At 38.8% G+C, this 25850-nt stretch overlaps 1 protein-coding gene across 2 annotated transcripts in view; it reads right to left on the bottom strand.

Moving 5' to 3' along the window:
• The window catches only part of MDH1 (malate dehydrogenase 1), a 214860-nt gene that overhangs the window by 171784 nt on the left and 17226 nt on the right, over positions 1 to 25850 (bottom strand). For both annotated transcript variants that reach the window (XM_044055535.1, XM_044055528.1), the window contains exons 2-3: positions 22414 to 22512; positions 22226 to 22322 (exon numbers count right to left, since the gene is read on the bottom strand). In XM_044055535.1, coding sequence (XP_043911470.1) covers positions 22226 to 22322; positions 22414 to 22512 — 196 coding nt within the window. The remainder of the gene's footprint in view (positions 1 to 22225; positions 22323 to 22413; positions 22513 to 25850) is intronic.

The following is a 25850-nucleotide window of genomic DNA, read 5'->3' as shown; positions in this document are numbered from 1 at the left end:
TGTGAACTTTAACATGACAAGCAGTTCTGTCTGTGTTGCATGGTTGTTAAGACATTTGGAAAAATATGAAAATTATCACAATATAAATAAATATATAAACAGTGTTTAATAATCTTGACAGTTTCACTACACAGAGGTCAATGATCAATTCAGTTGTATTGCTTATGTAAACTTTAACATAAAAGCATTCAATAGTTTGTAAGCATCCATGGTTTTGGAATTCTTATTATAAGTATGAGCAGGCTATCTTAGATGCCTGGAGGTTGATCCTAGAAAAACAACTGCAGATGCCAAGACGGTTTAATGAGTCGTATGCAGTCAAGCACCCACATGAGTCTCCACCTCTTTCTAGGAGTTATAACTAAGATAAGGCAATACAGTCAACCTACAGTACAAATTCCTGACATGCCATCAAAGTAAACCTACAATCAAAGTAATATTCACCTGGCAATGAAAAGTTTAGCAAATGAAAAAAACGTTTCCTGGCTTCTTTTTGTCACCAAGTAAAACAAAAGCTGGAACTTTGGGTGTACACCTTAAAAAGACAGCAGCAAGTCATTATTCAAAGAAAACAAAGCTGAAATTTCTAACTCATCTACCCAGCAAAACAGGCTTTGTAAAACTACAGCCATACACCTGCTACAGTTCTAGTGTCACACAGCCTTTAAAAGAAATTTAGCAACTTATGGAAGCAAAACAAAAAAGTAATAGAAACTCTGGTCACTAAGCATGCTGGAATTGCCAACCTCTGTAAAAACAGCCATTATTTGAAATGTGTTAAAATGTATTTGCAGCTACCAGTGTCAATGTATCAATGTCAATAAAAAAACAGGAACTGGGGTAACACACCAACTACTAAGTACAGATAAAATGCATGTTTAACAGTAAAAATATATGTGGCTTAAATGTGGCACATGTATTGAAGGAAGGTTACTTCTTCATATAAACATGAAAAAGGGATCACTATGTTGACTGCAACATAAGAATGGCAAATGGGGTGTATTATTACGAGCATTTTATGCAGGGAGTACTAAGAGAATGAAAGTGTGCCAAGGATTCGCAGGCCCAGCAAATTTGCCTTGGTGGAAATAACCCACCAGGCAAGGATGTGGTGGTGGTAGGGGGATAGGACAGACAGGAAGTAAGCGAGTCAGGAGGGCACAGAAGAGTAAATGGGTACCTGTGACAGATACAGCAGTTAAATAGGAAGGGCAAGAAGGATTACACAAAGGAAAACTGCAAAAGCAGCAGGAAGAAACACACCCAACAGTCGTTGTAAAAGCAAGATGGTGGTACCCTAGGGAGGTTACAGTCTTGCTAGCCCATCTGCTTGATCACATTAGTGGTCAGAAAGAAACTTCATGTCCTCTTCAGTGTTTTTCAGGCTTTTACCTTCTCCAATAAGTAATGACAGAGACATGGTTAGCTAGATTATCACCGCCATGTATATGGACAGAAGAATAGACTTATGTGCTAAACATTGGTGGGGGCCTGGTGGTGAGAACGAACGGGTGAGGACTGCTTGGCCATCCTGCTGACAAGCTGAGGCCATCTCCTCCGGCAGCCTGGAGCCCTGAACATGGGGTGGACTCTTGCACTCTTTATTGCATAGTGAGCTAGCTAGGGCCAAGGCTTGGGACCCACTGGTGAATGTTTGCTTTTTGCAGGCTCATCAGCCTTTGTGAAAAATCTGCATGCTGTGTTTGGAGCTGCTGGCTTAAGATTCGTGAGATGGACTTGCCTAAATGGCATCTTTTCAAATACTTCCTTCTGCTCACATCTGGCGGTTACTGTGTGTTGCTCTGGTTACAGTGATGTTGGCAATAACTGGTTTGCAATTGGCATTGAACTGATGTTAACAATGGTTGCGCTAAAAGGGCTTTCTATTGGTTGATTTGATGACTACTTTAAGTTGCATTTGATTGGCTTAATAAATGGATGGCTGCAGCCATTTTACATGTCTGTGAAGTGTAAGCATGTCTTAAATTCCATTCAAAGGCAAAATTTAAGGAAAAACAAATCGGAACATGAAAAATACAAAAAGGAAACATATAACACCTTAACTAAGCAAGTTTTAGACAACGTCAAAAAAGCACCCATTTATACATCTAGTTTTAAAGCTGCTTAAAACTGATGATTCATTTAATTTTACTGTTATTTTGATTCATTAATGCATCTCCTGCTGTCTGCCATATATTCGCACCATTACTCTACTGTTGTTGCCATAGCCCCACAAGCTCACCCATACAAGTAAACAACCTGATGTTAGGCAGATTATTTTCCTATATGTTTTACACTTTCTTGCTCCGCAATCTGTTATGAAGATCTGAAAAGAAATTTTGCCAACTCACTAGCAACTTATAAAAGAGATGTACCAAAATCATTCCTCCTGGAAAAAAAAACAAAGTCTTAGAAAAAAACAGACTGAAAACTGGTGCAGTACAAAAGTTGACATTTAGACAGCACTACAAGGGACTATGACATACCACAACTCCTTTTAGTAAATTTCTTATCTCTGGATTACACAATGTTTTAAGTACAAGCTGTTGAAACAGATTCACTGGTCTGATCTTCCAAAAACAGTCAGTGCAACTAAACAGTTAGAATGTTGCATCTCAAATGTCAGCAGCTTGCTGATTAGTTTTCTTGGCACTGTTTTGCCGAAGTCCACCATTTTCCCTCCAATGACATAACACATACACCATTAGTAGTTTTACCCCTCATGTCAATATTAAACCAAACAAAGCAATGTCAGCAAGATTAGTACAGTATAGTGTTTTCCCCCGCTACCAGACAAGGTGCGCACTAACAGCAACGGGGGCACCCCCACTGCAAGATGACCTTCCTACACCTACACCCCACTTAATGGCAGGTTGTTTAGGCTAGGATCCAGGCCAAAAGTAGATCATGTAAATATGCAAGACTCAGCCTACACTACACCATCCCCCTACAGCAATAGTAGCTGGCAAATGCTGCTTAGCTTCTCTCCTCCCCACTAGCCATCTGGTACTCTCTTCTAACAAAAAAAAGGTCAACAACAGCACTACAGAACAGACCTCTTTATCTTCTTTAATGGACTATAAACAAATGTTTTAATAGGGAATGTGAATGTATGTTGTCACCTGAGGAGGATATATGGCAGTTGAAACTACTGTCTTATAGACAATGGCCTTTAACATCTAAAAATCAAAAATGGCAATATTACCACTTAAGTTGCTTACTTCGCTGTCTACCTATAAAAAGAAATAAATGAGTATACAAACAAAATACATATACACACAACTATGCACATATCTACAGATATGCATACATGTGCACACATATACTATGTACATGCATACACATATGCACAAGTACAAGCATATACACAAATATAACATGCATACACATGTATATATGCAGAAAAACATACATATGTATGTGTATGTATATATCAACATACATGCATATATAGACATATAAATATATATATATATATATATATGTGCATATTCATTTGTGTATGTGTATACACACACATTTATATGTTTATACATATACACATGAAAGTGTGCATGGTAGAGACACACACACACACACACACACACACACACACACACACACACACACACACACACACACACACACACACACACACACACATACATACATATACACACTGAACTAAAAATCTGAACTGAAAACAAAGCACTAAATTTAAACAATAAAAAACAAATATTCTCGCTAAGCAAATGTAGGATCGGAGCCGAACATAGTATTAAGCACTTTTGTTCTTTATTTAGTAAATAGCACTTCTTCAAAACAGTGCCACTATGAACAAAGTACACAAATATATAACTCAAGGTAAACAGGTTGTAAAATAGTGTTGTGCATAAAAACAGCAGGTGCCAATAGAAATGTAAAGCTATGTTTAAAAAAACTATGGTTGCAAAGTAAGTCAGACAATAAGACTACATCTAGTAATAAAACTGATCCAAGGGAAAAAGTAACATGCAAGTGATAATTAGCAAGCCCTGTAGCTATCTCTGCCACTTCAGTACACACTTAATGTTAAGATTTTCATTTAAACATGGGCTTGCATCTGCGTGTAACTGCAACTGCCATACCAACTCTCTGACTTCCAAAAAAAGTATCAACATCTCCAAAACACAAATGTACATGTTCTAGAATAAAAAATAAGAATTTCAGAAAACCAAGACAATTCTGGCTATGTTTAAGCATTTTTAGATCCTTATTTCTAATGGCCGCACAATGTTCCTTAACATGGCTAGACCATTTTCTAGAAGTCTTGCCAACACAGAAATAAGAACAGTATGAACAAACTGCTGCAAAAACAACATTCAATGTGTTACAGTCAAAGTGTTTAGTGAAAAAGATTTTTTTTTACTACAATGTCTGAAATAAAATGATGTACCTTTGTAAATATAGTTGCAAACTACACAGTTCCCACATGGGAACATGCCTGGGTCTTTGTTATGATTTATATCCGTGTCAAGCTGAAAGGGAGTGTCTTTCCCGTCAAAAGAGAATCGCAGTGATTTGTCCTTTTGTGTGTAAAAGTTGGGGGTTGTCCAAGTAAATAACTGGTATTTGAGTGGAGGGGTATTACTCATTTAGAAGTATTTAAACTGCTGCGTGTGAGTTATATTCACTTATCCATCTGAAGAAGTCTGTATAGACGCAAACGTACTTGTGGATATGTGTTTATGTTTTACCTCGTAGTGTGCTGTCTCTGAATAAAAATGTGTCCTGTACTTCGTTGGGCATCTTGTGCTGAATTTTTACTGTTTTGGTCTTTGTCTTCAGCACTTGATTCCATTTGCTTTGGTAACTGGTATCCTCATTACTTTTTCCCTTATCTGTGTCAAGTCCCTACAAATCGGAAGGGAAAACTGGTCTATGCTATCTGGTTCTGACAACCAAAGTTATAAAAGATTATGGTTAAACCCTCATCTGAATGTAAGCACGATACACTACTATCTCTCACATCACTCGATTGTTGGGGGGTAAAGTTCTGAACTTATACATATATATACACACACACACACACACACACACACATATATATATATATATATATATATATATATATATATATATATATATATATATATATCATACATACAGTGAATATAAAAAGTGTACACACCCCTGTTAAAATGCCAGGCTTTTGTGATATAAAAAATGAGACCACAATAAATAATTTCAAAACTTTTCCCACCTTTAATGTGACCTATAACCTGTACAATTCAATTGAAAAACAAACAAATCTGTTACGGGAAAAAATATAAAAAATTTAAAAAGTACAATACGCTGGTTGCATAAGTGTGCACAGCCTAAAACTAATACTTTGTTGTGTGTGCACACCCTTAAACTAGTACTTTGTTATAGCACCTTTTGATTTAATTACAACATTCAATCTTCTTGGGTAGGAGTCTATCAGCATGGCACATCTTGACTTGGCAATATTTGCCCACTCTTCCTTGCAAAAGCATTCCAAATTTGTCAGATTGTGAGGTCATCTCTTGTGCACAGCTCTCTTCAGGTCACCCCACAGATTTTCTATTGGATTTAGGTCTGGGCTCGGCTGGGCCATTCCAAAACTTTAATTTTCTTCTGGTGAGGCCATTCTTTTGTTGATTTGGATGTATGCTTGGAGTCATTGTCGTGTTGAAAGATGAAATTCCTCTTCATCTTTAGCTTTCTAGCAGACGCCTGAAGGTTTTGGGCCAAAAGTGACTGGTATTTGGAACTTGACTTGACTAAAGCCCCAGTTCCAGCTGAAGAAAAGCAACCCCAAAGCATGATACTGCCACCACTATGCTTCATTGTGGGGATGGTGTTCTTTTGGTAATGTGTTGTGTTGTTTTTGCGCCAAACGTACCTTTTGGAATTGTGGCCAAAAAGTTCAACGTGGGTCTCATGAGACCATAACACATTTTTCTACACGCTTTTGGGAGACCTGATGTATTGTTTTGCTAATTTTACCGGGTCTGGATGTTTTTCTGTGTAAGAAAAGGCTTCCGTCTTGCAACCCTACCCCATAGTCCAGACATATGGAGAATATGGGAAATTGTTGTCACATGTAGTACACAACCAGTACTTGACAGAAATTCCTGCAGCTCCTTCAGTGTAGCTATAGATCTCTTGGCAGCCTCCCTGACCAGTTTTTGTCTTGTCTTTTCATCAGTTTTGGAGGGACATCCAGTTCTTTGCAATGTCACTGTTGTCCCATATCTGCTCCACTTTTTGATGTCGGTCTTCATCGTCTTCCATGGTATATCCAATGCTGTGGAAATGTTTTTGTACCCTTCTCCTGACTGATACCTTTCAACAATGAGATCCCTTTGATGCTTTGTAAGCTCTCTGTGAACCATGGCTTTTGCTGTAGCAGGCAACTGAGTAAATGTCAGGAAAATCCTACTAGGACAGCTGAACTTTATTTGGGGTTAATCAGCGTCTCTTAATTGATGGCACGTGTGTACCCAAGAAGACTGAATGCTGTAATTAAATCAAAAGGTGCTTCAACAAATTATTGTTAAAGGGTGTGCACACTTATGCAACCAGTGTATTGTAAGTTTTTAAATTTTTTTATATTGTTTTTCCCCTAACAGATTTGTTTGTCTTTCAATTGAATTGTACAGGATATAGGTCACATTAAAGGTGGGAAAAGTTTTGAAATGATTTGTTGTGGTCACGTGTTTTTATATCACAAAAACCTGGCACTTTGGATGGCACAGTGGTGCAGTGGCAGTGTTAACGCCTCACAGCAAGAGGTTCTCCAGTTCGATTCTCGGCTGAGGTGCCTTGTGTGTGGAGTCTACATATCCTCCCTGCATTTGTGTGGGTTTCCTCTGGGTGCTCCGGTTTCCTCCCACGTTACAAAGACATGCATCTGGAGGCTTTCTCGCTAGTCCTCTGCTGAAAATTGGCTTAATTCCAAATCGAACTTTCCCGGTTAACGAATGTTAAATAAAATAATAAAAATTTTAACAGGGGTGTGTACACTTTTTATATACACTGTGTGTGTGTGTGTGTGTGTGTGTGTGTGTGTGTGTGTGTGTGTGTACATGTATATATATATATATATATATATATATATATATATATATATATATATATATATATATATACACAAGGGTCCTCTTCAAAACATCTAAAACCCATAACATCTAATTTCATAACATTGAGACTAGAACATCTAAAACCCAAAACATCTAAAACCCATAACATTGAATTTCATAACATCTAACAGTACAAATCACATGAAAATAACATCCCGTCTACATATAACATTTTATACTCAACTTCTGAGAGACTTGCTTGGCTACAATCACCTGCATTAGAAGCTGAAGTTAAGTACAAACTTGCAGTATTGTATTTTAGTCTTCTGTTAAGTACAAACTTGCAGTTTTAAAAGTAATGTATTTAATTTTTCTGTTACCTAATTGTTTTCACAGAATAGTGTGCTGTGTGTCTCTCTGCTATAAGAGGGGGTGGTGATCTTCTCACTTCTTTGTTATCTGATATTTAACTGTTGGCCTAGAGGGCTTCCTCTGTACTTTAAATGCTAGCCACAAAGTTTGAGAATTCATTTTATGCTCAACTTCTGAGAGACTTGCTTGGCTACAATCACCTGCATTAGAAGCTGAAGTTAAGTGCAAACTTGCAGTATTGTATTTTAGTCTTCAGTTAAGTAAAAACTTGCAGTTTTAAAAGTACTGTATTTCATTTTTTCTGTTACCTAATTGCTTTCACAGAATAGTGTGCTGTGTGTCTCTCTGCAGTTAGTTCCCCATCCACCCACCCTGTCCTTGTCTTGGTGTTAGTGTTGGTGGCTCTGGAACTGCATGCCCCTCCTGTAAGTCTGTATTTGAACACTCCTCCTGGATTCATCTCATTGCTCACTTAACCGAGTACAGTGAGATCATATCCTGTGTCTAGTGTTCACTCTACTTAATACAGAGAAAATATTTGAGAAGGCCAACCCACTTAGGCTCTTCCTTCCTCTCTCCTTGCACTTTACTAACAAAAAAAAAAAAAAAAATTTGCACTTTATTCATAGGTTCATATGTTCATAGGTAGGTACTATGCTATTGGCCCTAGGGCCTATATAAGCCTAGCCAAACGGTACCCTGGCTTTTGCCACCCAAGAAAAGTATTTTCCTGTGCCCCTGTCAAGCAGAGCCACAGAAGTGATCCCAGAGGTGAATTTCCTATCTCCCATCCAATCATCAAGATTTTTCTTGAACAGTGCTAATGAGGAGCTTTGTTTGATAAGGATGGGTAGTTTGTTCCAGAGTATGGGAAGTCTCTGGTTCGGGAATCTATCCCTCCAGCATGTTCTGTTTATTGTGGTGACAAGGTGTAGGTCCCTAGAGCGTGTAGCTCGAAGGGATTGGGATTTCTATAAGTGGAGCATGTCCAACAGCTCTGGGTTTGACACAGCTTTGTATGTTAGGCAGAGATCACTTCTGAGTAGGCGATATGTGACAGAGTAAAGTTGGAGTTTTTTGAGACGGTCTGCGTAGGGCATCTGTTTGAGATGGTAATCCTCTTTGTGAGGTATTTCTGCGGCCTTTCCAATTGTTGTAGATGTCTTGTGAGGTACATACCAAAAGGGGCATTGTACTCTATAGTGGGTCTAATGAGTGATGAGTAGAGGGGAACACTGACCTCTTTTTTCCTGGATGAGAAACCTTTTGTGATGAGGTGTGCCACGTAGAAGGATTTCCTGACTACTGTGGCGATGTGATTATCAAAGGAGAGTCTACTGTCCATCTGTGTCCCAAGTTCTCTTATCACACTTTCTGTATTAAGTAGACTACCGCCTATGTGGTAGTTCATGGGTACAGAGTTTTTACCAAAAGGGATGACAATGCGCTTTTTGGTATTGAGCTTGAGGCCATGGCTTTGACACCAGGCATCTGTCTCAGTGAGGCCCTTTTGTAGGATGTCCACATCGTTAGGAGTTTTGATTATGGCTCCTAGTTTGCAGTCATCTGCAAACTTGTTAGCCAAAGACCTTCTGTGTTAGCCTGTACTTCAGAAAAGAAGATACCAAACAGGAGAGGACCTTTTACTGTATTTGTGTTTCCTCCTACTTTATTTTGCTTTTGCCTCTTCTTAAAAGTACTCAATTTTATTTATTCTGCTGCATTTATTACTGCTTGGTAGTAGCCTGATTAAATTGTAACTGTTATTCTAAGTCTTTTGGTTTAAGCACTTGGGCTTCATACCAGTTGTTTTACATTAAGAAGGTTTGTGGTCTGCGCTGTTGTGGCAGGACAGGTAGCTTACATCCTCCTAAGCTGGGAATTGCTGACTGAAGGCTCAGTGTCTGCTATTCTAAAAGTGTATTATTTCTGGTTGTGTGGAGTATGCATGTCCTCCCTGCGGTCGAGTGGCTGGTGTTTGAAAGACATGCGTGAATGGGCATGCCTTCGTTGAAGGTTGGGCATCGAGCTGGCACCTCGGCACCGCAAAAATCTACTGCCAATCAGTAGCAGACTGGAGTTCCGCTGTGGTGACCCCTAACTGGGAAAAGCCGAAAAAAGAAGATTAGTTCTGGTTTAAGAACTTGGGCTTCAGGACAGTTATTCTACATTAAGAAGGTTTGTGGTCTGCACTCTTGTGGGAGGAGAGGCTGGATTCTGCCCTTCTGAGCTGGGAATTTCTGGTCACAGGCTTATTGTGCCTGCTTATTTGAATTGTTTCTTTCTGAAATTGGTGCGCCTTGTTGCTGTAGCATACACCAGATTCAGGCCTGCTGAATCTAGCTTTGTTTGTATAACTTGAGCACTGATCCAGGCCATCTTTTTTTGGACAAGGTTTCCCTGCACCCTAGTGGCAGGAGTGTGCAGTTAGGACTTGTCTGATTGAAGACTGGTGGAACAGGGCTCAGTTTTCAGCTTTTTTTCTGGTTAATTAGGTAACTTGTTTAAATCCGTTTGTTCGTTTTCTATTGTTTTATATATACAGAAAAAATTGCACTTTATTCATCTGCTTTTACTGTATTTGTGTTTCTTCCTACTTTATTACTAGAGGCATTGACTACAACTCTGATCTGAGATATATAACAGTAAGTATCCTTTTCTGTACATTTAAAGTATTTTTTGATTGTATCTGCTTTATTTTCTGAAAAAAAAAAAAATATATACTTGTTCCCTGCCTTTCTAAGCTAGTATAGTCCAGTTTTCAGGTTAGTGCTGAATTCAGGGCTGTGTTACAAATCTCTGTGTTTGCCCAGACCTTACTTGGATAGAAGGAAGTTTCTCTGTTCACCTGTGAGAAAGGGCAGCTTTTAGCAGCCTATCTGTCCCTGGAGGAGTGGTTTCAGCTCAGAAATTAGTAGTTTATTGGCCATTTCAGGCTAATTTCTATCTCTTTCATTTCCCTGCTATAAAAACCGCATTTACCCAGTTTAGCGCGCTGGGCAGTGCCGGTTAGCTAGGGTATAACTATTCCCGGCTCCACAAAGTCTCCTCTTCAATTTTTCCCTTGGAACCAGAAAAACTTTTACTTAAGCAATCAAGCCATTCATTTCTTAGCCTGGCATTTGCTCAAAACTCATAGCAAGCACTTATAAACCCTAGCACTAGACCCCCCCATACTGTGCAGAAGGACGAGGCTTTCTATTCGACCTTACCAGCCATTCAGTAAAACAGTCCATTGTACCTATCCAGGCATGTCCAAAGGGCAGTTTCAGGTGTACTCTCCAGTCCAACTGGTGAATCTGGGCATTTTGAGGCAATGTTACAACTGCCTCATGTACACAGACAACCCTCTCATCCTACCACCAAACACTAATACATGCGAGAGATGCAATTATACAGCCAAACTGGAGGCTAAGCTCTCTCAACCCAAGACTGGATCAGACAGTCAAGAGGAGAAGGGAAATACTTGCATTACACCACCAGTCTCACATAGACCCATCAAACCAGCACCGGCAAAAAACACAAATAAATACATGAAAATATACTTGGAGACGCTAAACAAAAATCTTCAAAAGTAACAGAGACCTCCAAAGCAGACATCCAAGCAACCTCCACCCCCAAACACAAACCATGAAACACATACTTCACAAAACCAGTGTGCCATGCAATCACAGCCCTTAAGGCAAAATAACATACCCAACATACTAGTAATAGGTGACTCTACAGTCAGGCACACTGACGTCCCACTCACTAGGCTGAGTAAGGAGACAGATACTATTAGCTGCCTGTCAGGTGCCAGGATCTGCCACATAACACAAGCACTCAGATCACTCCAGAACAAGTACAAATACGACTCTGTCATTGTCTATGTTGGTGTGAATGACCTGAGCTGTACCTCCCTGGACTACATGAAAAGAGACATGGAAGAGCTCTCTAATCACGTAGCCCAGGCCGGTATGACTCTGACCCTGTGTAGCATCCTGCCCTCACCAAGAATGACACCACGGTATAAAGAAAAAATTATCAATTTCAACAATTGGCTAAATTTCTGGTGTCATTCAAAGGGGATCCAGTGTCTGTCCACCTGGGATGCCATGCTCGACAAGTCACACAGCTTCGTTAGAGATGGCTTGCACCTGTCACCCTTAGGCTTTTGAATACTGGCCAAGGCTCTTGCCACCCCCATAGTGCCTTTTTTGGGCAAGGCTCAAAAGACAAACCCACCACCATAAATAGCACAAGTAACAAAAAACTGAGGGCAATGCTGCTCAATGCCAGAAGTCTAAACCTCAAAATGCATGCACTCGAGGCACTCCACAGTATGGAGAAAACTGATATATGTGCAGTAGCAGAAACCTGGTTTAAGGCTCCAGAGAGCACCCCAGCACTACCAGGCTACAACTCATACCATACATTTTACCCACAGAACCCAGACCGAAATACAAAAGGCAGGGGCATATCCATATTCATCAAGGATACCCACACTTCAAGGTTAGTGGCACAGCACGATGCTTCAGAGATCATCCAATCATCCACGTGCAACTAACAATGGGCAAAACTGCAATTCAAGTTGTAGCTTGCTACAGATCACCCACTATGTCCCAGGACCCCGTTTCCGCATTTCTGGAAACACTGGGAAACAAAGATCCTACCAAACATCCTAATATTGGGTGATTTCAATTACCCAAACATTAACTGGGAGAACTACTAAAGTACTAACTCCCTTGCCCAACATTTCCTAGAATTTATACACTCAAACGCCCTGGATAAACTGGTCAACACCGGGGGGTCAACCCCTCGCTGGTTAGATCTGACCATAAACAAATCACTTTGGATATCCACATTCCGCCACCACCCCCGGACAAGGAAACCACTGTGAAAAACTTTTCAAAAGCAAACTTCACGTTACTTAAGACTGAGGTGGAAAGTCTCAAAGCCCCCATGCTAAATGATAATGCTGTTCAAGCTGCAAAATCCTTTACTAATGCATTCTACGGGCACCTACAAGAATGCATGGATCGTGCTGTCCCAAGCAAAACCAAGACTCACTCCTCCAAGAAAAGGAAACCAGTCTGGTGGACCCCTGCCATAAACAAACTATACAATAGAAGGAGGAAACTAGTACAGAAAAGAGTAAAACCCCAAGAAGGGAAGACATCCCTGATCAGCATCAGCAAGAAACTACAATCCCTCATAAAATCATCTAAGGCAAGCTTCGAAAGAAAAATTGCTAAGGACTCCAAAGATAACCACAAGGCATTCTTTAGCTATGTCAAGAATCTAAGTGACAATGCTCAGATCTGCTTGGAGTTAGTGCAGAATGGCATAAAATACACTGAACCGACCGATATTGCCAAAATCCTGGTTCAGTGCAAACTTCAGCCCCCTCTCACCCCCAAAAGGGCCCATAACCATACCAGAAGAATGTACAGCCCCTGAAATCACAGACACTTGAGTTAAAACAGCCCTCTCCAAAGCCAAAAACACAGCATCAATGGGACCGGACGGTGTCCCAGGCTGTGTCCTACATGAGCTCAAAGATGAACTAACCCCTCACCTAAACACACTGTTCAAACTCAGCCTCTCCACAGGCTACGTACCCATAGAGTGGCACACAGAAATGGTTATTCTTCTCCACAAAGGTGGAGCCACAACAGACCTCAGGAACTATCGCTCTATAAGCCTGACTAGCTTGGTCTGCTAGGCTATGGAGCGCATCATCATGGAACTCATTAACAGAGACACTGGGAACCTCCAAACACTGGACCCTACCCAGTTCGGCTTTGTTAAGGGCAGATCATGCCTCCTAAACCTGGTGGACCTCTTTGAGACAGTTACCAAGGCTATAGACGAGGGAAAGGTGGTACACACATCCTACCTCGCAAAGGCCTTCAACATCATTCCCCATTCTGGTATTATAGACAAGCTCACCAGCCTGAACATAAACCCCTATGTCACAAGATGGGTTGCCAACTGGCTCAAGGACAGAACCCACATGGTGAGAGATGTGGGAGCTAGGTCCAACTCTAAACCGGTTACAAGTGGCATTCCCCAGGGCTCAGTCCTAGGACCCCTCCTGTTCAGCATATACTTCTCAGAGGTACAGGCAAGCACAGGAGGACTATGGCTGACCAAGTTCGCAGACGACTGCAAACTAGCGGCTATAATTGGCTCTCCGGCTGACACAGACATCCTCCAAAAGGGTCTCACTGAGACGGATACCTGGTGTTAAAATCATGGCCTCAAACTAAATGCCAAAAAGTGCATAGTCATCCCCTTTGGAAAAAAACAAAGTACCCACAAACTACCACATAGGTGGTAGTCCCCTAAATACGGAAGACGTAAGGCTATTAAGCTCTTTCACTCCCCTGAGCTCCAATCCCTCCTGACCAGATAGGCTATTTAATTTTTTATTAGCAAATACGGTTTTCTTATTGGGTTGCATTCTTTGCTGGACATTTAATTTCATGTTTTAAGTGTGACTGGCAGTTTTTACTGTATTTATTGAAATGTACTTTTCAGTTTTCTCATTTCTAATGAAGCTCTTGCAATTAAAGAACAAAAGTGCTCAAATACACTTGTTCTGCATGTTTCTTTTGCCTAGCTAATTAGTTATGAAGTTTTAGTAAAATATTAATATATAGACAGCTACTGAAAGACTATATCCTAGTTGTAAAGGACTAAACTGAAGGTACTTCCAGTGACTTTCTTTTTTAACACCATAAGACTTTGGAGGAACCTGCATATTTATCCCTCTGTACAATAAACTACTTTTTTAATATCAGTGTCTTTGCTGTCTTTAATATTTCACAATGGTGGAAAATTTGAACACCTGTTTGGCACTCATTTTCAAGCTTATCTACTAGGTGGCCACTTATATTGACCACAATTTTCCCCAAAATTGCACAGATGGTCCTTGCGGTGTGTGCTGGGAGGTTTTTATCCAGTATGTCGAATGCACCTGTATGATGGTCCGTTTGAAACAATAATTGTAGAACCATTATTGCAGATCAGCACTACTGCAGTTGAAGGAATGGTGGCAATAGTAGCCAAATAAGACAAATCCACCACTAAAGCAAGCAGGAGTAGGACCTAGTGATGCATCTTGTAGGACCAATCCACCACTAATGCAAACAAGGGAACAGGGCCTAGATATCCACCTTGTAGGACAAATTCGCCACTAAAGCAAACAGGGGAACAGGACCTAGAGATGCATCTTGTAGGACAAATCCATGGGTAAAGCAAAAAAGGAAATAGGTCCTAGAGATGTATCTTGTAGGACTAATCCACCACTAAAGCAAACAAAGGTATAGGACCTAGAGATGCATCTTGAAGGACAAATCCACCACTAAAGCTAACAAGGGCCCTAGAGATGCATCTTGTAGGAAAATCCACCACCAAAGCAAACAAGGGAGTAGCTCCTAGAGATGCATATTGTAGGACAAATGTACCACTAAAGCAGACAAGGAAATAGGACCTAAAGATGCATCCTGTAGAACAAATCTACCATTAAAGCAATTAAGGGAGTAGTTCTTAGAGATGCATACTGTAGGACAAATCTACCTCTACCACTAAAGCAGACAAGGAATAGGTCCTAGAGATGCATCTTGTGGGACAAATCCACCTCTAAAGCTAACAAGGAAGTAGGATGCAGAGGTGCATCTTGAAGGACAAATCCACCACTAAAGCTAACAAAGGAATAGACCCTAGGGATGCATCTTGTAGGAGTAGTTCTTCCAGACTATGTTTGGGTAGTTAAAGTCACGCAGGATCAGGGTAAAGGGTTAAATCTTGACAAATTCGAAGAGGTCCAGATAGGCAGTTTGGGCATCTTGAGTCAGATTTGGGGGCCGGTAGCTAGCCATGATTTGTATAGGGGTCTTGTCAATGGTTAACTGCACCTGGAGTGTCTCCTGTGCGCCATACTGTTTGACCAGCCTGGAGGTGGGGTCTATATTAAAATCTCAAAGTCTGACACTATCGAATATGATACTGTTGACATGAGAATAGCGAAAGTGCACTACATCGAACGTTTAAACGGAAAATCTCTGTTGGGGGAGATTTCTGTTTACTTCAATGTAGTGCGGTCTCGGAGTTGGTATATTTAAGTAGGTGGGTGTGGGGGGGGGCGCAGCAGTTTTTTTGTTGTTTTATTTAGTACTTTTTTAGGTTTCGATGGTTTAAGACTTCGATCACTAAAGGTCGATCTTTAGGGATTCGAAGTTTTAAACCTTTTAGATTATAATATAGACCCCTGAAGGTGTGTATGTTTTTAATATATATTGAAACTCCACCTCCTTTGGCTTTACTACCCACAGTTTGAGGTCTGAATGTATGATAGGATCAGTAACCAGGTAAGGCTGGGGTGCTCTCCGCAGCTTTGACCCAGTTTTCTGTGACTGTGCAGATGTCAGCATTTTCCAGGGTTAAGAATTCTTGCAATGAGTGCAGTTTCATGCTTAGATGCCTAGCGTTTAGCAGCATGACCTTTAATTTGCATTTTGTTGACATTTTTATGTTGGTAGTTTTAACCTCATCACTTTTTTTCTAAAAAAGGCACTATGAGGGAAGCAGAAGCCTTTGCCAGAAGCCTGAAGCCCAAGTGAAACAGATGCTCTGGCAAAGCATTGTGGTCTATCGATCATATCTTCCCATGCTGTCAGGTACTGGATCCCCTTGGAATGACACCAGAAACTAAGCCAATTGTTAAAGTCAATCATTTTCTGTTTGTATTGAGGCATCACTCTGGGTAACGGTAGAATGCTGCTTAAGGCTAGGAGCATACCTGCTTGGGACACATATTCAGCAAATTCAATCATGTCTCTCTTCATATAGTCCAGGGAGGTACATCTCAAGTCATTTACACCAACATGGACTATGACAGAGTCATAACATTACCTGTTGTTGAGAGACTTGAGTGCGTGTGTGATATGGCAGATTTTGGTCCCTGACAGACAACTAACCGTGACATTCTCCTTATCCAGCCTGGTGAGAGGCACATCTGTGTGTCTCACAATGGAGTCTCCTATGACCTATATGCTGGGTTTATCGTTAAGCCGTAGTGGTTGTGAGACACAGGTGTGTGAACTATGCATGGTACATATGTGGTGGGGAGGGCTGTGGAGATTGCATGTGTTTTTGCCTTGGAGGTCTCCTTTGTTTTGGTATGTTTTTGTTGAGGACCTCCGTATATGTAGGTGTGTGTTGTGAGGTGTGGATGGTGTTTGAGATGTACTGATTGTGTTGACAACCTTCTTGGTGCCAGATATACTGGCTTGTAAGGGAGAGCACAGACTCTAGGTTCCTAATGTAATTGCATCTCTTGCATCTTGTATGACAAATCCACCACTAAAACAAAGAAGGGAGGAGGATGCAGAGATGCATCTTGAAGGACAAATCCACCACTAAAGCTAACAAGGGAATAGGCCCTAGGGATGCATTTTGTAGGACAAATCCATCACTAAAGCAAACAAGGGAGTAGGATGCAGAGATGCATCTTTTTGCCTTTAGTACACCTAATAGGAAGGATGAGACCAAGCCAACTGGGTCAGGATCATTTGAGGGCCAACATGCTAAAATGAAAACTGTAGAAACATCAACCGCTGACAAATTTGTGAAACACAGGGTGAGCTACATAAAGGTGAGAAAAAACAGGAGGAAGTGTATACTGAGAGATAAGATAATTTTCAACACTGCACTAATAACATTCCTGTTGAATCAAAATGCAAGCAGCTATAAGCAAAATGAAGCAGAGTTTCTATATTAAGTTAATAAAGAATAAGATCAAGAAAAAAATCAATAAGGCATGTGTATCAATCCATACAAAATCATACTGGCATGAGTTGCCTTTTCTATTAGAAGAGGCAGACACCAAGAGCCCAGTATCTGTGCTGGTTATAGAGGAGGTAGTAAAGACGACTTCCTGACAGGGTGACTTTAAGGAAACTCCACAGCTGAAAAACCTTAAGGTAAACACTTTCGCTTGCATTTCAAAAAGGCACATTGGAAAGATGACACAAAACAGAGCAAGGGAAAATGCAGTACGAGCTGTAGGGAAAGATGCTGAACCACATATGTGTACTTTCTACCCATAGTTTCAGTTACAAAATTACTTGCTGTACATAGTAATTAAGGATAGCGAGGAACTAGTTCACCAAGTTTGGTGCCTGAGCCTTTCAGAAATCTAGTGCTGAAAGTAGAACACAACCATGTACAAGGACAAGAGTGCAATTAGGCATACTCACTGTACTAAAGTGAGTACATTTTATTCTGAGCATTTCTCAGAAAATGTATAGTTCAGACGTTACATCATTGTTTAGAACTGTCTGAACTACTGCCTCCTGTACAGTGCTGTACAAAACCTTATATCCTTAAGAAGAATCTACTTCTAAATCAGTCTTACTATGGTTACAAGTTTGAACAACTGTAAATAAAGTGTCCCTTTCTGAAGTGCACAAGTTCAGTATTTTGCAAGTGGAGTACATTTTAGGTGATAGGTGGGTGGTAGGGGAAACGGCATAAGGTTTGAGCAGAAAATACAAATTTCTGGCTACACCCTTGTACAAGGGGGCTGCTTGGAAATGGACAAGACTAAATCAAGGATTCTGGCAAGATTTCACCAGTTCTAGACACAATGTACCCTCATTCACTATCCGTATATATTCACACATTTTATTTATAAGCTTTAAACTTATTTATTTTTTTCTGCTGCTCATACAGTCTGATATGGATTATCTGTTTATATGATGCTTCTAGCACAGTACACCCTACACCTAATCACTTACTTGGTACTTTTGTATTGTATTGATAAAAATATCAGATTTTTTTTAAACCAATGCATGCCTCTATTTCCCTGGTGACCTAGTGATCAAATCATACTATGTTACTATTCTTCAAACATTGCTTGGCACAATCAGCAGTGAAAGCAGGAAATTCAAACTGCAGTTATAGTGAGTGTCAGATTGTTTCCTGAATACACCTCACAATTACAAAAGGTATGCAACTCTCCTGTTGTTTCTCCTGATAAAATGTATTAGTCATGTTTAATGGCTGCCTTTGTAGCTCTAAAATCTGATCAAGTCATGCACAAAGTTATGTTCAAAACGATCTGCTATGGGCATTAGGTTAGATACTTGTATACAATGTGTGGCCCATGTGGTTTCATTAGCATCATAACGTTTCAGAGATGCTCAGAAAGAAATGCACTCACATCAGTACAAACAGACACATATATGCCTTTTAACCTACAATACATTATAATGTAATCATTGGAAACCAGGTTACAATAGAGAATGAGTGGAAATAAAATTATCAATTGCCAGACGAACTGAATTATTAGTTAATGAAAATGAAATTTCATCATTTTTGTAATTGTAAATCACTGGCCTTGTCCATGATGAACAGGATGGCACTTTGGTATAACCTAAATGCAGACTCTGGTTACTTCTCCATGCTGTGAACCCCGGATACAAACATAATGCAAAATCTTATGCCTCCAAGTTCCAGGGATGGAGTTCATGTGATTTAGGGGGACCCCTATGATTTATTTTATACATGGCTAGTATGTTTACTGCAGCATTAACTTAGTCATACACTGTATTGTTACATGACTTACCATTTCTGATACACAGATGTGCACTTCCTCAAGGATTGTTTTCACAATATTAGGGTTAAAAATAGTTTAAATTAATAGTTAAGGACTATCACCAGCCATCATTAAATAAATTCTATTCATTGTTATTATGTAATTAATACAACGTATCAGTTATAGTAAATGGATATATAAAAAGAAAATTACATTATCAAACACATATGAAAATACAGAGCGTTAGTACAGAATTTCTTTAATGCATATTTTTTGTCTTGAGTTTAGTCATTGTACGTACATATGGTTTATTTGGGAGTCACAACAAAAACATATATTTTACCACCTAAAACTACAAATATCTATGGAATATTGCATTTTATTATTCCAAATGGGATGTGTAGACTAGTTTCAGCATTTCTTTTGCTGAAATGCAAACAACAACTTCAATCATCTGCTAATTGCCACAAGAACTAAATTTCACATCACCAAAATGACAATTTTAAAGCCAAAAAACAGGTCCACAATGTGAAAAGTTCTTCACTGCATGTGTAATTTACAACTGAATCTGTAATATGGAAATCCCTGATTTAATTGATTTAACTTTTGTTAGCTGATTACCTCTTAACACAAGCACTTATGGGGTATAGTTCCACCAACACCCCTTTAAATCCACCTATGCATTTAACCTGATTTTGGTGGTTTAAAATAAGCACAAGATTGGCCACCCATTCTGCTAACAACTATTGCTTTGGAAACCAGAATTCAGCAAACTTCCCTGACATCATATGGCCAGTAAGGATGTGAGGCATAACATCTAATAACTTGATTTTGCATCCTGACAAGAAGGTTGAGGTGGTATGTGCTGCAGTTGCACTACTCCCTGGTGAAAATGAAACAGCTTGAGGTTTGCTACACTTGTTAGCTCATGATTAAGGGAGTCTTCCTTGGTGCAATGCATGCAAAGGAATAGACAAAGGTGTGAGGCTATTCAGGTCAAAACTCTCCAGTCCTGAACCAGCACATCAATCTCAACATTCTGCAGAAAAGGAAATCCATCTCATGCACGGAGTTACAGACTTCAAGGATGTTGTAGGAAGAAGAATTGGAGTTTCCAGACTGTTCCGAACCTATGGGAGGTTAAAAACAGTGCCATGGTCTCCTTATTACCCCATCACATCTATCAGCTCTTATATGAAGTGCATTGTACCACTGCACTTACAGTAATGTCTGTGCACATATTTTATTACACTTTGTAACTGGCAAGCAGGTTAAACTGGTGGTTGTGCCAGCTGCCAGTTCACCTTCTTCTGAAACCCACCTTCTCAGTGTAGATTCGTTGTGTGTGTATGTTTATGTGTGTGTGCTTGGGAAGGGGGCAATACAACACTGACTGACATCTTGGGGATTCATAAAAGGGTGACTTTTCGATCTGATGGACTGTGTACAAACATTTCTTTGAGTATGAATAAACACTATGGAAGACACATTTATTTCTTGCACCTACTGTAACATAATGCAAGCATGGAACAGAGTAACTTAACAGTAACCCATTTATTGCTTGCAGCTTTAACTTCCCATACAATCAAAGAAATAAAAAGGAGTATTTCACCCACATTCCCATTCCATTCTTTAGCAACTGACTTCCCAGCTTCTCTGCTGCACCCCTCTCCATTCATTTTCCTCTGCATATATACTTATGCTTATACATGCATAAATATAGCCAGTATTTGTCACTCTACAGCCTGCTTTCTACTACAAGTATAATATCATCTTCTATACGGCACACTGCTAAATCCTTTCCTAAAACTCCTTACCTAGGAAACTGATAATTTGGTTAGATTCTCTGGAATAACCAAATTAAGCTGTACTGCAGGTTGAAATGTTTACACTGCTGTCTGCAGTTACATAAAAACATGATTCCCATAATTATAATTCTAGCAAGTTCAAGTTCTATATGCATCCTCAATCTTGTACTTCTTATCTACTAACTCTGCTGACCCAAGCTTTTAAGTTCTGAGCATTGGTGAAGGGGTTTTAAAAAGCAGTCAAATAATTTTAAATCTTTTCCACATGTTATGTATGGTATTTATCTACACTGCTTCTAGGTATCCTATTAACAGTGAAAAACACCACCAGTCACTAGGCTATCCATTATACACTGTGTTGTATCTTGGATAAATGTGGGAGCCCCTGTTAAACCATGGTGGTCACACTTCAAGGGCAACTCTCTAAGACAGACAAACAGATGCTCTGAACTGGTAAAATGTGCAGATATTGTAAATCAGAATTAAAGATCAACACCTTATCTCTTTAAAAGGCATTTAGTCGTGTGCTGTAGTTAACAAAATGATGAAGTGGCAAACCTGGGTATCTCAGCACACTGTCCTTATACAGCTGTACACAAAAGAAAAGGTTCAAATGTTCATTTGCTCTGTGTGCCTTGTTTTCCTCCTCTCTACAACTCTGCAAAATAATTCTCAAGACCCAAATGCCCACATCTAACATATTTGGTTGTATCAGTTTGCAGGAAGGTATGTGTTGCACGCTGCCAATGCTCACTGCATCTACAACCTACCGTGTCCAGGAGAGTGAGGCATGAATGATTCATTATCTTACATTATAGCTAGCTGCATTCAACACCAAACATACTACTCTGAAGCTATCAATTCAGAACATTTCAATAATGTTCATAACACTACTTCACCACTAAAAATGAAAGAAAATTAACCTCTGCCATTAGGGATGGGCAACCAATAACAATAAAGATGCCAACAGAGACATGAGTAAGTTTGCAGATTCCTTATAAACAGATAAAAAGGTTTTGCAACTGTACAAGGCTAGCAGACATTTCCAATGATGACATAATGCTTTGAAAAAACACTGTATTTTCAACTGTCCTGTTTTCTCATGGGTCTACACATTTGCTTACAGATGCCCATTTTCTCTTAAACTAGAGTTTTTAAAGAAAAAAAACAGTTGCTTACTTCTCAAAAAAGGGAAGAGGCACAGAAAACCTATTATTTTACACCCAGATCACAGACTGCAGCATCATGTTAAAAACAAAAATTAGCCAAGTTTTGTATTTGCTTCTTTGTTTTTAAGTTAGACTATCTCAAAAATACCAGCATCTGCTTGTAGACTATGCGATTCAGCACCTTGCTGCATATCTCAGCCTGCTGCACTACATTCCTTCTGCTCTCACCTTTCAGAATTGGAAGGGCGCAGTCCTCCAGCTCCATGACAACACCATTCAGGACAGGCATCATTGGGGTAATGTCAAGAAGGACAAGGATGAGCGACTAGAAAGAGAAGACAAAAATGGCATCAAACATGCTAATAATAATCAGCAATTTACTGTCCATACAACAGATGTATACTCTAAAACTATACCTGGTCTTTTCCAAAGACATCTCCTTTTGCAATGCCGAACAAGAGTGAATAAGCAATCTGTCCTGCGGCCCCAGTCACTAAAACTCGAAGTGGTTCGGCCTGTTAACAAAAAAAGACAAAAGATAAAAGTTAACAAAACAGATAATCAAATGAACCTGGATTAAATCAATCCTACTCCATCATCTTACATTTCTGTTTCAAGAGGATGGTTTGTCAGCAGAGTTTTGCAGCTGCTAAAACAAACCAAAATAAAATGTATGTGCATGGATAACAGAAAAACAAAGTAACTGAACTGAAAAATAAACTACCAATAATCATCCACAGAAAATTTTCACTGAAATTTACTAAAGTACTTTCATCTTCTACTATATGGATGAAAATGATGAAAAAGTTTCAATAAACATTTTCTGTGGCTGATTATGAGTTTTAGCAGCTGAGAAACAAACTGCCAATAAAGTCACATCTGCCAAGTCCACAATAATTGATTCCTGTAGCTATGCCCCATGTTCTACTCCTTCATTCACAGAGCTACTCAGTCCACTGGGGAGGGAAGAAAGCAGTGGGCTACAAAAGCAGCTAAGAGTGTCAGTGGCACAACTGGTACCACACTTGCCTTTGGTGCAGAAGGCCGTGTGTTCTACTTCCACACCAGATAGATCAACTGCTGACAATGTAGTATAGCGTAAGAGAGTTATTGTGCTCCTGAGTGTGTCATCTTTCAGATGAAATGTTAAATTAGCGACCCATCTGCTTGAGTTGGAGATAGGTAAGCTTAATACCACCAGTTATAAGACATGCAACAACAGGAAGATTAGGCTTTTTTTAGAGAAAATTTTTTAGCAGAGATATTTTGTGCAAATTCATATTGAAATAAAAAAAAGCAGTTTAAGCTTTTAAAGCAAAATATTTAATATGAGAAAAATTAAAAAAAAAAGAAATTTGTGCAAAATAAGTTTGAAAGGAATTAAAAACCTTAATCATTTGTGTTGTTATAATAATTTTGGATAAAAAAAAAAAACGAAAAAAATCTCATGCCTTATGTGTATATCACAAAGATCAAAAAAAAATTTGGCAAAACCCTTGCTTAAATATGCAAACTTATACATAACACAATTAGGTGAACTAAAACATTGTAACCTCCTTTTAACAATAACAATAATAAAAAAACAAAACATAAATTAAAGTACAAAACAAAGACATAAATAAAATAAATAACAAAAATTAAACACACAAGAATTTAAAAAAAAAAGAATATTACATAAACTTTACCCATTGATATACAAGCCATTGTTATTGGCAAGTGTTAATTTTATTGAACATATAATGGTGTTAAATCATGTTTTTTATAGGCATTATTTATCGGCATTTAAGTGGTTATGTATTTAATATTTTTTATTATTTTAAGTAAACTTTTTTTCTAATTTTAAATACCAAACCTTTCCAACAAAGAACTACTCCTATTTCTTACCCAATTTTCTCATTTTCACTCACCTAACATAACTGACTCAAACTTTCACTCACTATTGTGAGAACCTGCAACTTTCCTGAAGTTCCACGTGGCTTATGGCATTGCAAAAATAGGCATTTTACCTAAAAATGAGCTTTTTTCATGCTCAGGTGGAAATATCAGCAAGAAACCTAAATAGGATTTGCTCAAACCTCATTTTCCTACAGAGGCTTGGCTGTTGACCTATTTCAAGACTTGCCAATTAGGAATGCTTTTAAACAGTGCTGGGTGGTGCTTGATTTTACTAATTACTCTAAAAGTGCATTATGCTTTACTAGAATAAAACAAATCTGGCTTTTATTAGTAACAAGGAAGTAACTTTGGAAATTGCTGAATTACTATGCCCAAAAAGTAATACTTTAAGTGAAAATTTTAATAGTTAATTAGTTTATGGTTTTAATGTAAGTCTATTTAAAACTAACTGAATTAACACTAATTTTGTACATACCTTGCCAAACATGCTTAAATATTAACCTACCCACATTTTTTTGCTGACTTAAAAGCTTTTCTGTATGTTTTCCATATTCAATCCAAGTTCCATGCTTTTTTAAAATTGTTCATTTGAAATAAAACTGCTCATAGATAATACCTTTTTAAAGAATGTCTGAAATCTGAGTGAATGTAACCAGCCTGTACAGTTTATCACAAAATAATACAATCAAAGTAATAGCATTATTGGTAAATGTAGCATCACTATCCAGTGGAAGTAGAATGGTGTAAGCAGCACAGACAATTTAATTTAATTTAGTTGGCTGACTTAATTAATTTTAGTTGATAATTTATTTTGCAGTATTTGACTCAGACAGTCTGTTCTCTGAAGTGATTCACTACCTTTGATTGTTTCTCACTAAATAAAGGGTACATTAAATTTCACTAACCACTTATTTTCACTCCTTACCAGGTCATCACTTTCCCTCAACTAATTACACATACTCTAATTTCATCATTACACAATAAAAAATTTAATAATAATCATAATTTAATACATGTTTAATACTACACTTCTTTATTTCTACACGTGCTGTTTCAGACTAGTACATTGCCAATAATCTACAGATTCTGTTACCACCATTAACATTTGGCTGCTATTGCAGCTTGAGTTGATATGTGTGTTAGAGCTAACATTGATATACATTAGAACAAGGATCAAACATATGGCAAAATTAGCTTCACATTTAGCTGCAACAGATTAATAATTAGCAAACAGCATTCCCATAACAATTCTATGGAAAAAAGTAAAAGCATTCCAAACAGTACAGACACCAGACATGGACTACTGGATTAGTTTAAATAATTAGATATTTATATATACCTACCCTTTATTTTAGCCTTAGCTCTTATTATTGCTTTTTAAAAATAAATTTAGTTAAAACTGCACTTAAAAACTTTGCATCTACTCTTGCACAATCGGCAAAGAAAGGCTACAGCTACAGGATAAGATTATTTATTTTTGGGTGTATTATTTATATGGTTTTTTATGGTTTTAACATGCCCAATTCACCCTCCTCTCCTCTTCCCCCATATTGATATAGGTATTTATATTTATAATAGTTTAAGGTAAATACTAGGCTATGAGTCTTACAAGCCCAGCCAATAACTGAGCGTCACGAATCAATCATCAAATTGTGTTTGTCTAGAGGTAAAGAGCTTAACCATTACAGCAACCCCTCCCCCATATTCTAAAACCCACTACCCCTGGTTTAGGAGTCCAACACCTTATCCATTAGGCCATTAAGGCCTGATATAATATCCACTTGTTAACCAGTTAGGACCACTGGGCACACAGTCTCTTTTCAGGAGCAATGTCTGCTGCTACTTGCTTAGAGGGAGATAGTAGGCAAAGCAGGGCTGGGTGAATGATGAATCCTCCTGAACCACAAAGAAACTACGACACAGTCTTTAACTCTATGCCAGCTGCCAGACTGGAAAA

The sequence above is a fragment of the Protopterus annectens genome, chromosome 1.part2 (assembly GCF_019279795.1).
Source record: "Protopterus annectens isolate FY-2018-M chromosome 1.part2, PAN1.0, whole genome shotgun sequence".
In the NCBI taxonomy this organism is placed as follows: Eukaryota; Metazoa; Chordata; order Ceratodontiformes; family Protopteridae; genus Protopterus; species Protopterus annectens.
Note: the sequence above shows the minus strand (reverse complement) of the source record. Positions and strands in the feature narration are given on the sequence as shown.